General features: G+C 46.0%; 1 protein-coding gene across 2 annotated transcripts in view; it reads left to right on the forward strand.

Moving 5' to 3' along the window:
* Positions 1-13,271, forward strand: part of PSTPIP1 (proline-serine-threonine phosphatase interacting protein 1) — a 43,678-nt gene that overhangs the window by 19,930 nt on the left and 10,477 nt on the right. For both annotated transcript variants that reach the window (XM_083460770.1, XM_083460771.1), the window contains exons 4-7: positions 6,006-6,040; positions 7,668-7,774; positions 10,210-10,272; positions 11,626-11,724. In XM_083460770.1, coding sequence (XP_083316896.1) covers positions 6,006-6,040; positions 7,668-7,774; positions 10,210-10,272; positions 11,626-11,724 — 304 coding nt within the window. The remainder of the gene's footprint in view (positions 1-6,005; positions 6,041-7,667; positions 7,775-10,209; positions 10,273-11,625; positions 11,725-13,271) is intronic.

A 13,271-nucleotide genomic window follows, 5' to 3' on the forward strand; every position in this document is an offset into this window, starting at 1 on the left:
AAAAACATCCTCAATCCATCCTCAGTTGAGGCATGGTCCCAGTTCAAGGACACATGCCAGCTGGGTAAAAGCCTGGGGATCGGGGCCAGTAGAGGAGCGGGTAGTCTGGGGAGCGGGCATGCCCAGCGGAGAGTCCTGAGGGCTACACAGGAAGACCAGGAGGTTCTCCATCGAAGATCCTTTGCTTGTCTTCTGCCCCATTGAAGCAACGGTGCCTCGGCTCAAACTCACATGGTCAATACAGTGGTACCTTGGTTTATGAACTTAATCCATTCCGGAAGTCTGTTCTTAAACCAAGGCATGCTTTCCCATAGCAGTGGGGGACTCAATTTACAAATGGAACACAATCAACAGGAAGCGAAACATGTTCTTATTCCAAGGCAAAGTTCACAAACCAAAACACCTCCTTCCGGGTTTGCAGCATTCTTAATCCAAGTTGTTCATAAACTAAGCTGTTCTTAAACCAAGGTACCACTGTAACTTGTAATTACGCTTTGTCACAACATGTGTTCATGAATTCCCATGTGCAAAATCCGAAAAGATAGCCAAGCCTTTTGGAGTGTCACAACTGTGCTGAAGTCCTTAAGAAATAGATTCAGAATGCAAAACCCAGTACATGTTAGAAGTTCTGACTCATGTTAGCAGGAAAAATAGCTATGCTTTGTAGAGACTTCCTGTGTTAGGCTTTATATAGAATCATAGTTGCAGATGGAGGAGCAAAAATGTACTCGTGAGCCAGCTAGTGCATTTCCTGTTTGTTGCAAAGAAATCCTGGGGAGAAATCGATTCAGTTTGCACTCAAACGTGAAGTTACCAAATACGATTTCTGTTCTCATCCTGAAGCAAAGTTCTTAACCTGAGGTAATATTTCTGGGTTAGCGGAGTCTGTAACCTGAAGCGTCTGTAACCTGAGGTACCACTGTATGTACTTTCCGGAATAAGAGAAGAGCTGAAGCACAGCCATCCCTTGGAATTAGCAGACCTCTGAAGTCTGCAGTGCAGTTCTCTAGCCAAGGAGTGTGAATAAGAATAATTTTACTTGTACCCGCCCGTCTGACTGGGTTGCCCCAGCCTTTCTGGATGACTTCCAACAAGTATAACAGCGTTATAAATGCATATACTAAAGTGAAGTGTGTATAAAATGCACATTATAGAGAAAATGATATACCAAAATGCATTGTGTTAGGCAAAATTGCATACAAAAAAGTGTATATTAGGAAAAAATTGCGCTAAAATGTTGATGAATTTTCAGGATGACTCTTTTTTTACTGCAAACTGGTCTGGAGAACTGAACTTAAATACAGAAAAAAAGAAAGTGAAATTGACAGATTTGACCATCCCTGGTTGCACATCTGATCCCTGCAATGTCTGGCTTAAGCATTGTGCACTTCTCCACAGGAAGCCATAACTAAGTGTGCCTGTCCTATTCCCTGTGTTGAGCTTGTGTAATATTCCTGCAGATGAGCATAGAAGGTCGGGTGCTCTCACAACACAAGCTGATTTGAATGCAATGCTCAGCCAAAACATAGAAGCAAAGAACTGTAGTGTTGGGAGGGGCACAAAGGGCCGTCTGCTCCTACTCCCCCCATGCAATGCAGGAATCACAGCTAATTTGGCTTAATGTGAACATGCAGAGTGTACAGGTTTCTGGAGATGAGCTTCTGGCTTTTCCTGCTCCAGATTCTTCCTTTCCAGATATTGGTAGAATCTTGTGCTTTTAGCATTTGGCACCTTTTTTCCTTTTGCCCTGCAGCAACAGAAAATAGAGCCAAATTCAAAATGCACTTACAGTTGGAAAGCAAGAATCGAGAGTTTTCAGGCGCATCTTGAAGCAGAGCCACACCTCCCTTTGGAGGAAGGAAGACTCACTCGACAGCATATGACACCAGGCGATTGACAAGTGGGCATTCTGAAAGGCCTTGAGTTAGCTTTATTGCCATTTTTTTCTGGAGACAAGGCAAAACATTATATACCAGGACTTAATCTTGTTTTTGCTTGTGGCTGATTGTATAGAAATTGTGCAACACAGGAGATAGTATACACTGAGTTTCGGGGCTGGTGGAACAGTGTTGGGGCTTTGGCTATACAGAAAAGGTGACTTAGCATATTAGACTGGATAGGGAAGATCCAGGAAATCTTTTACTGTTAGCTGGTACTTCCATGTCATATCTAACTCAACAGGAGGGCCAGGTTCTTCTTCCAGACTCTCACTGTGATCTGCCATAATTCCTAACCAATTTTGGCCTTCAGCTTGATTCTCCAGCGGTTCCCCTTTTATTCTCCCGCTCACTTAGGAGGGACCTCATGGCCCCCTCTCTCTGGCGTCTGCTGCCAGCCCCAGTTTCAGAAAAGCCAGAGTCAGTTCCTGTTAAGAGGATGGGTCTTTAGAGAGAAGTTGATTATATTTCCCTAGGCAACTGGGAAACAAACAGTCCCCAAAGAGTGAGTGACGCTGTTCAACATCTTCAATGTTCACTTCCTGTCTTTCAAATGGGGAGGTTTCGGTATCTATCTTCCCTGCAATTGCACTCTGCAAAAGTATGAAGATTCAGTCTTGCAAGGAGAAATGGCACGGAGAATGCAGAAAGGGCAAGGGTAACAGGGCTCACAGATGGGCTCTAAGACTTGTGCAATCAGTCTGCGGCCTGGGACATCAAGTCTCCTGTAGCTTCTGCTCTGACTCCAAAACAGATGCCCAGAACGTACAGATCTTTATCATGTTTTTAAAAAGCACCTTCCCCTCCTCTTCACACTTCATGGTTTTGGTAGCTATAGTTCCTTTAACATCTTAGCATAATCTCACATCTATTTCGTTTGCACACATCTACTGCATTAGCAACTACTGTTTGTGCTGCATCACATGTAGCAAAAGGAGATTCTTGCAAAACCATTACAGATGGAAGAAATTAGGAATGTCATTCATAAAACAAGTACTGAGAAAGTGCTGGGGACCAGATTTCTTTTCTGCAGAATGGTATGAAACCCATCCAGGTCTTTTGACCTCTAAGCTTCTCTGTGTTTATCAAAAAGGCTTTGGATTAGGCACTTTGTCTCTTTCAATGTATGGTGCTTATAGTCCTACTAAATCGAAGCCTGGCCAAGGCCACACCAACTGTGTAAATTATAGATATTGAAATACAGTGGTACCTCAGGTTACAAACACTTCAGGTTACAAAGTCCGCTAACCCAGAAGTAGTACCTTGGGTTACAAACTTTGCCCCAGGATGAGAACAGAAATTGTGCGGCAGCAGGAGGCCACATTAGCTAAAGCGCTCCTCAGGTTAAGAATGGTTTTGGGTTAAGAATGGACCACTGTACTAACCGTGAGTTTAGCTAGTAGAGCTCAGGCAGTAACGCACAGGGATCAAGTGGGTTTTATATAGCATAGTCAGGCACTGATCACCTAACACTGGTAACTGATCTGGTGGCCTTAAACAATAACAGAATGGATCCTTAGCTGCTGAAAAAGCATTTGACAAAGTATATTAGGAGGTTATGTTTATTACTTTGGAAAAAGGTGGATTTCCTCAAGAATTTATGAAGTTGTCTTGAACTGGATGGATGCGGGGAGGAACAAGCTGGGGAACCCCCCAGGGAGGAAGGCTCAGAGCCTGGGGGTGAGATGACAATGAGAGGAAGAAGACTGGGGGGAGGAGGTGTCGGAAGCTGAAAATGTCACAGGGCTTAATGAGCAGGGGGAGTCTGGGGCAGAAAGAAGTCCAGACCGAGGCAGAAGCTGAAACAGGAGAGGAGGGAGGCCACAAAGCAGAGATGAGTCTGGCTGGGGGAAAGGCATGTGACAAACTCCCCAGAACCAGGATGTCGATTTATTATTATTATTTATTAGTAGACTTGGAACATCCATATCGGAATTAATCAAAATATTTAATCATCTTGATAGAATTTCAGGGTATACAATTAATTTGTCAAATTTTAAATTAATGCCAATGGGCATTAATACACTAATTGGCCATTGTGTTGGTGACCAGATGTTGTAACATATCTAGGCATTTTAGTTCCGATAGATATTTCTCAAATGATTAAAATGATTTTGGACCAGATGTTTAAGGAGATTCCTAGTGATTTGGAAATATGTGCACGACTTAAAGTTAATAGTTGGGATAAGGTTAATACACTGCACTACAGTTCCCAGCGCCCCCTCCTTGGGGCCTCTCCCCTCAGAAGTGGTGGGAGACTTCCCTACCTTCCTCTTCCTCTCATCCCCTCTGCCTCCTGGCCACCTTTGCTCAGCAGACAAAGAGCTGCTGGCGCTGCCATTGGTCCAACTTGAAGGCTGTGGCACAGCCAGAGGGGCGGCTGGGCAACCGAGGAGGCGCTAGGCAGGTGGTGGCGGCGGCAGCCCTCAGCTCCACCCAGAAGTGGTCCAAGGCCCCTTGGTTGGAGAAGGTCTGTCCAGAGGACTTAAGGAGTCTTAAGCAGAAGGTGGAATGATGCCACAAGAGGGCGGCCAAGAAACATCGTCATGGACTCTATTATGGGCTACCTGTTTTCGTTTGAAGGAAGCCAGAGAAGGGAGGGAAAATTAAGATATAGGAGTTCAATGACCAGTAATTGGCTCAGATTTCTTTTCAGGCACTAAAAAAGGCAGATCCAATATCACAGTTGCTTTTGTAACATTCCAGCACACTGATACGGATCAGAAAATTGCTATGCACACACACAAATCCCAGTAAAAATGATAAGAAATGGAGCTGTTTGGAGATAACAGTAAGTAAGGTTGGATTGATAAGAAAGGCACATAAAGCTCAAAGGAATCTTTAGCTCACTGCTCCACTAAGCATTTAATTGCTTTCGCCAACTCTCTCTTTCTCCCTCTCTATAAACGCTAGTGATTTATACTGAATATAGTTAGCTTTTAGGTTAGGACAGTTAGCAGATAGGTAGAAAATTTGTTCCTGGGGTTATAAGATATTCTGAAATCGATTTCACACATCTTTTCTCTGTGAGTTGGTCTACAGTATCTGTCTGACTTGTGGTTGCTGCGTGTGTAGACATTAAGAGGCTTGATCAGGTTGTGGAATCATGGAATTATAGAGTTGGAAGGGACTCCAAGGGTCATCTAGTCCAAGCCCTGCAATGCTGGAATCTCAGCTAAAGGTCTCACAAAAGATATGCCTCTCAATGGCTAAAGGTAAAGGTGATTATAAAGGGACCCCTGATGGATAAGTCCAGTCATGGCCGACTCTGGGGTTGCAGCGCTCATCTTGCTTTACTGGCTGAGGGAGCCGGTGTACAGCTTCCGGGTCATGTGGCCAGCATGACTGGTGAACCAGAGCAGCGCACGGAAACGTTGTTTACCTTCCCGCCGGAGCGGTGCCTATTTATCTACTTGCACTTTGATGTGCTTTTGAACTGCTAGGTTGGCAGGAGCAGGGACCGAGCAACGGGAGCTCACCCCGTCGTGGGGATTCGAACCACCGACTTTCCGATTGGCAATCCTTAGGCTCAGTGGTTTAGACCACAGTGCCACCCGTGTCATGGCTACTAGCCATGAAAAGGATGCTCTACCTCCACCGCTAGAGACAACCGGCCTCTGACTACCCCATGGAGGCTGGCCAAAGTCACTCTGCCTCCGGCCAGCCCTCATCTGCCCGGCCTTGCAGAACTTGGCAGGGAGGAGGAGAGGACAAAACTAGAGTGAGCTGGCTCTGCTTGCCATAGGCTCTAGCGCCACCTTCTGTTGGGGTCCCAGCTTGCGGCCTACCAGTCCCAGAGGGCACCAGCCACCATTGTGAGCTCCAGTTGCTGGGAATCGCAAGCGGGGAGAAAGTGAGTCTGTTGTGCTCAGGTTCTTTGTTGTGTTCCAGAGGCTGCTGGGCTGGAGGGGCCTCTGGACTGATCCTGCAGCCGGGATCCTCCTGTGTTCCTCAGCTGTGATTGTTGTGTTGGCAGTCTGGATGATGAAGCGAGTGGCTGTGGACTCTTCTGTTTTGATATTTCTATCTGTAAGAAAAATAACTGCCCTTTTATCTCTTCCTTCTCAGCACTCTGAAAGCTTCATTTGAAATCCTAAAGCAACGTAAGTATAGTAGGAAGCTCCTCTCGCTGCCCTTTCCCACTTGGAGAGTAATTTGCGGAAGGGCAGAACACCCAAGGTCACTCGGGGAAGAGGCCAGCCAGGCTGCAGATTAACAGAGCAGGTTTTACACACCTCCCACCAGTAAGAAGTTTACTTTCACTGCACATGGGTGTTTTTATCCCTTTAAGTGCAGCATTAGAGTGTGTTAACTGTTTTTATTGCAGCTCATATGCTAATGGATTGTTATGCGTTTGTGGGGGGTCAGTCTGGATGGGGCCCGGGGGCCCTCCCAAACCTGGGATCCTGTATCTGAGAAAGCAGCAGCTTGCCAAACCAGTTCCTTTTACAGATAGGTAGCCATGTTGGTCTGCCATAGTCAAAATAAAAAAATTCCTTCCAGTAGCACCTTAAAGACCAACTGAGTTAGTTCTTGGTATGAGCTTTCGTGTGCATGCACACTTCTTCAGATATACTTCTTCAGATACAGAAACCAGTTCCTTTGTTAAGGTGATGACTTGGGCTGGTTAAAGTCCACAATTTAGCATACCCTAAGAAGTCGCGCTGTGTCTTTCCCCCAGACACCTACCTTGGCTGGTAGGTAGAAGAACAATGGACATAATTGTGGTGAGGACACAGAGAGGCACGTCTTGCTTTGTGCTGAACCTGTGCTGGACTTTGGGGCTCCCCTGGAACCCTAATGAGGAAGTAAGATTTTTCAGGGTGTTAACGCTGCAAGTCCCTCCATCCTACGCCCAGGTGGTATATGTGCTTAAACAAAACCACATAGCCTAAAGACACTGCAGTGTCCCTTGACCCTCTTTCTAAGGAATCTGAAGCCTGAAAAAGAGCTTGGAATCCCAAAATAAATGCGGAAAATTATTGGCTTGGCAACTGAAACAGAGACAGAAGGAGAGTACAATAATTAATATTATGGAATCCCTAGAGTCTCTCACCACTCGGAGTGTAACAACACACACTGCAATTCTCTCAGCAGTGAGAAGCTCCGGGGGCAAAGCACTTTCCTAGGCTTGGTTTCTCCTGAAGGAAACTTGTGGGAGGGTCACTGGTGTGCTTAGTTACAAATACTTGTGCTTCAAGCCGACCTGTTTACTGAACAGCCATCCTGATTCATTTGCGGGGTGACGATGCCAACTTTTTAATGAGCATTCACCCTGATTTGTCTGTGGGGAGGTTAGAAAGCGCTGTTGAAGGAAATATTATTTCACCCTTTCCTGTATTTCCTCATCACTTTTGTTACTGCAAAAAACCGAATCTGTTTTGGGGAAGTGGGTTTGTTGCGCAAGACCTCTCAATCCGCACTAATTGCCCAACCTGAATTTTCCAAGATGTGATAGTGGCAGGTTGAAAGTGCCCCGTCAGGCACTGGTTTTGAAGTGTGTTTGTGCAGCTTGCTTATTTTACTTTACTCACTGGGAATAAAGGATGCTGTCAGTTTGTACGCAAAGACCAGCAATGCTGAGCAGACACACCAGCAGTGAACATCCTCATGCTGGCTAAGGATACTGTCACAGTGACTGTGAAGGAAAGGTCACCTGCAAAGGTGGGATCACTCAGCTCCTGTGTAGAAGATTCATCCGGACAAACTCTGCATTCTGATTTTCTGCAGAAATTGAAAGTATTGGGAACTCTCACATCCAGCTGGCCATAATGATGAAGGAGGAACTGAAGGGCCTGGAAGAATTCAGAGAAAGGCAGAAGGAGCAGAGGAAAAAGGTGAGGCATAAAATACTGGTCACCCCAGGAGGAGTGAACAGTTGGGTCCCCAACTAGATAGCAAAGGCACAGAGCAGCAGCAAAGACATTTATGTATTATATTATTGATTATGAAGATGTTTATATCACCATCATTAATAATGAAAATGAATATTAATTACTGTATAAATAATATGAATGGTGATGATAATGACCATAACCCAATTAAAGAAGGTTAGTTGATTAACTCTATGCATTTCAGTTGATTAAGTGTGCATCAAGTGGAAAAAGCACAATAGTTCTAAAGAGAGAGAGAATTTTTCTTTGTTTTCAGAGGATGCATCCAGGCAGAATCCATCCAGAAACATTAGTCTCAGAGAGCAGAAACTGGAATCAACTGTGGAGCAAGAGAGTTAGCAGCAGTCTGTTTGAGGCACAGCTGGGTAGGGTGGCCTTATTTATCTCCAAGCAAAAGAGACAGGGACACTTTTCCTGCCCAGCCAGCATGGCCCGTGGCCTGTGGTGCAGCGAGGTTTGAAAGGCCAGGTTCCCTCTTCCTGCCTGGGATTCATTCTGAGGACCCAGGATGATAGTGGCAGTGAAGAGAGGAAGGTGCTGGAGGCCCTCTCCTGAATCTCAAGTCTGCTTCGGAAATAGGAAAGGATCTCTTTCCCCTCTGGCTGCCCTGTTTTCCACTGTCATCTCAATTAACTTTAAAATATATGTGAGACTTAAGGGACAGGTGCGCAATTGAAAGGAGCAAATGCACTAGAAATCTCATTTGTTCCTCTTGCTCATCTATTTTATACACATCTGTGTATTATTTAAAAGGCTAAATCAGCCCAGGCAATGTAGAAATATACTTTTTAAACAAAACAAGAACCCTGCAGGGCCTGATGCACCTAAAATTGTTGCAGCTCAATCCCAGTGAAATCAGTTTGTCTCTTGTGCTTTCAGTCAGACTGAGAGCCAAACTTCACATGACAGGCACTGCTGTGATTCTTGGAAGGGCAGATCCACCCCATACATTTGAAGACGTTCAGCGTTTACATTTAAAGCATGTGACTTCACCCAAAGAATCCTGGGAACTGTAGTTTAAGGATGCTGGGAATTGTAGCTCTTTCTTCCAAATGAAAAAGCTGAAGTAGAGAAAACAACTTGGTCTTCCCCCTTCCTGTTTCCCTTTGGTTGCTTACATTCCTCTCTAAGCTGCTTTTCTCGTTCAGAAGGAAGAGATCCGGAGTCCTCCCCATCTCGTTTATTCCTGCAGGTGGAAAAACAGTGATGTGGGACTGGGCGGGGAAATTTTGGGGGAACTACAGGGAGGGAAATGGTTAAACAATCCCCTCCCCCAACACTCTGTGCCTTCCAATTCCAGCTTTCCTTGGCTATTTTTTATTGTAAAAGAAAACTTTAGGGAGAAGGAAGGAAGGAAGGAAGGAAGGAAGGAAGGAAGGAAGGAAGGAAGGAAGAAAGAAAGAAAGAAAGAAAGAGTCCATCGTGTGCTCTTTGACCTTCCATGAAGCCTAACTTGCATCAGATATTGAGGGGCTTCTTTTCAAAGACCTGCTGCCATTTCTCCAGTTTGTGAATTCTGAATCAGATCCCTCCAGGCTGCAGATCAGAGTACGAAGGGACTTAACTGCGCCCAGTAACTTAGGGACAGCAGCCCTGTAAATGGTTCTCTGGTGTTTGAGAGACATTAATATATTGGATGTGATGGACAGACAGGCTGTATCCTAACTCTCCGCTTTTCCTGAATGGAGGTGATAAGTGCCGCTGGGTTTAACTGTGGAGAAGGGCTTTCTGAGGATGTTCCCCATTGGCTCCACTGACAAATAGACAGCCAGAGCATAAGGAGAAGCACTGTGTCAGTCAGATCTCCAAAGGGAGACAAGACACCTTCAAGGCTTCCTCCCAAATGTTTGCTTTTTATGCTTTGGCTTTTGACTTGTTTGGTGGTGGGTCGGGCGCTGCCTGCTTTTTGGGCCTGTGTTCTGTTTTGAGGTGTGCACAGGTGTTTTGTCTGTTTGAGGTGGTGTTCCAAGGTTCACCAGTCGTCTGGAATTGTGTGAATGCAGCAAGATTGCATCTGATGTGTGTTTAACTTGCACTAATTCAGCTCTGCACGGTTGAGGGCAGGCTTGTTGAAATCACGCAAATTTAATCCAAGCAAGGCAGAGAGCTTAAAATTGGGTTGCCCAGTTTCAAAAAGGGAAAATCCAAAGTTTTTTTTATGGGAGGGGGCAGACAAAGTTGTTAAGCTATTTTTAAGGAAATTTGTCAAAATATAGACCTCCAACATGGGTTGCATACGTCTGGATTTTCCAGGACATTTCAGCAACTTCTGCCCCAAATCCCAGTTCTATCCAGGAAATTCCAGATGTAGGGCAGCCCCAGCTTAAAAGCTCTTTTGCTGGGGGACAAGAGTTGTAAATCTTCTGTGTTTCCTGCAGTATGAAAGTACAATGGAGCGAGTGCACAAGAACAAGCTCTCAATGTACAAGAAGACCATGGAGGTAAGAAATGCGCTGAAAGAGCACACGTATTTCACCACAGCCTAAATAATTGCTTTAATCAGGCTGAGGATGGGGCCCCTTACCATGAAGCTCACCTAGGCATGAGTGACTGAAGTCCCTTCTTGCCGGTGGGTCTCCTCTGAGGGAGAGAGTTGCCCTCCAGACATGGGATGGTGGGATTCCCAGAGGCACTTGGTTGGCCACCATGGGAAAGAGGCCCTTGGCAGTGGCAGACTTTAAAATTCCAGTGGTGCCCTGAGTGAGCCCCAAATTTGGCAACCCCTTCCTTCCATTCTGCTCAATGCACCGCATTATAGCTGCGGTGCCCTGTTGATGCCCAGTGCAGAGACACCGGTCACCCTGTCCAGAATCCACCTTTGACCTTGGTATGATCCATTGAGGTGCATAGATTTTTAGGATGCTACTCAGAGTAGACCCATTGAAGTTAATAGACAGGACTAACTTAGGTTCTTCTCTGAGTAGCACTTGGGCCACATTCACCCTATGCATTCAAAGCACTATTATACCCCTTTAAAGAGGTCTAGCTTCTTGCAAAGAATTCTGGGAGCTGTAGTTTGTTCAGTGTGCTGAGCATTCTTTGCAGATCCCTATTCACCTTCCAGGAGTTCCCTGTGAAGAGGGATCGACTGTTAGACTGGACTGCGAATGAGGGCACTAGGGGTTTCCCTGCAACTCTTAGCTCTCTTAACAAACTACACTTCTCATAATCCTTTCGGGGGAAGCCAGGGGCACAGGAAGGGGTGTGTGGTGGGGGCAGACACCCCGGGTGTTTTCGCTGGGGGGGGGGGGTGACATTTGGCAGTCACGGGCAGGCGGTGCACTGAATGTCTGCCATTGGCGACTCGCTCCGCCACCGGCTGCAGGGCGCACCCCAGTGGCTACCCCACGCCTGGGAGGGAACGCCCCTCAGGAGTGCACCCGTCCTGGGCAGCGCGGGCATATGCTCCGCCGCTGGGGAAGCCATGACTCTAAAGTATCACAGTGAATCCTACAATCGTAGAGTTGGAAGGGATCCCAAGGGTCATCTAGTCCAACCCCCGCAATGCACGCTTTTAATGCAATGCATTTTAATGTCCCTAGGAATTAATGAGCCCAAGTTCGTCAGTGAGTCCATTCCGAGTAGGACTAGCCTAGGACACTATCCTAAGAAGAGCCTTCAGCTTCTGGGGATTCCCTGCTGTCGTGCCGCCAGCTCCCTCCCTCCCTCCCTCTCCTCCAATCTCATTTACTTATTTTTTTATTCATTTTATTTATTAAATTTATACTGCCCTATACCCATTGATCTCAAGGTGGTTCACAACACATCGACGGTATTTATATCTTTGCCTGCAGTCAAAGAAGTCTTATGAGCAGAAGTGCAAAGACACCGATGAGGCTGAACAGACCTTGGAGAGGATAAGTGCCGTGGGCAACCCAAAGCAAACAGAAAAGGTATCCTAGAATCTCAGTGGTCTTTCAAGGGAGCAGCTGGGCGTTGGGCCTCCAGCAAACGCCTGCTTTTCGCTGTGGTGGTTCCTGGGTTGTCCCATTTGACTCAGCTGATGAAAAACTAGGGTGTCATTTCTCCCTTAGCTAGAGGTGGAGGAGAAATTTGGGTTGGCCTGTATTTTAATGCAAACTGAAACACAGCTATCCTTCAAAATTCACAGTTCCCAAGGATTGCTTTGTTAGAAACTTGTGTGCGTGGTCAACAGGAAAATGACCCATTTGTATTTACCGTATTTTTCTCTCTATAACACGCAGATTTTTTCTCCTAAAAAGGAGGGGGAAATGTCTGTGCGTGTTATAGAGCGAATGTGTGGTCCCTGGAGCCGAAAAATCAGGCAAAAATCAAATCGCGCTTCACGGAGAAGGGAAACCTGAAAAGAAGTGGCTGCTTTCTTGCATTCTGCCTCAGGGTCTTACTGCCCACCCTCTCTGTTTCGTTGCTGTGTTTGCTGAAACGGAACAAAGAGCAGGGAAAGCCCCTCCCCTCCAGGCAAGAAGAGGGGAAAGCAGAGCGTCCTTCCTTCTAATTCCTCTCCATGCTCCGGAGGGAACAATGTTTGTGAAGGGAAGAGAGATTACAGGTTCAGCTTAAAATTCTGATTTGACTTCCTGCTTTTTGTTTTTGGGGACACACAGCATTCAAATATGCTTTCTTCCATTTAAAAGGATGAAATCCTTAAACAGTGTTTTGCCTGTAAATTCATGCGATCTGGAAGATTACAGTGTCTGTACCTCTTAAGGGATGGCAAAGCTTAGGTTTCGCTGCTAAATAGTTCTTAATGCAGTTAAAATGCTTTCTTCTGTCAAGGCAATTAAAATATATATATATCAGGCAGCCGGAAAACATGCAGGTGGGAGGGGGAGAGAGAGAGAGAGAGAGAGAGAGAGAGAGAGAGAGAGCGAGCGCGCGCTGGCTGGCTTGTGTGGGGGAAAAGTTTTGCTTTCCTTTCCTCACGTTATAGCCCTCTCCTGCATTCTTGGCCTTCTGTGTTTTTCCTTCCCTCCCCACTTAAAATGTGGTTACAAAGCATGGATCCACATGGATCCTCAGGATCTTTGCATTGGGTCACCCCAAATTCACCATCAGAGCACACAGCATGTCCATGGCTACAGCCTGCCCCCCCAAAATCACGCACCCACTGTTGCCTGGGGCTGCAATGGTGCAAAAACGTGGTTACAAAGCATGGATCCACATGGATCCTCAGGATCTTTGCATTGGGTCACCCCAAATTCACCATCAGAGCACATAGCATGTCCATGGCTACAGCCTGCCCCCCCAAAATCACGCACCCACTGTTGCCTGGGGCTGCAATGGTGCAAAAACATGGTTACAAAGCATGGATCCACAGGGATTCTCAGGATTTTTGCATTGGGTCACCCCAAATTCACCATCAGATCACATGTCTGTGGCCACAGCATGAAGCACAAAAATGATACGTCCACTGTTTCATTCAGAATATTTTTTCCCTTGTTTTCCTCCTCTAAAAACG

This window comes from Podarcis liolepis (assembly GCF_965112155.1).
Source record: "Podarcis liolepis genome assembly, chromosome: 9".
Taxonomy (NCBI): Eukaryota; Metazoa; Chordata; class Lepidosauria; order Squamata; family Lacertidae; genus Podarcis; species Podarcis liolepis.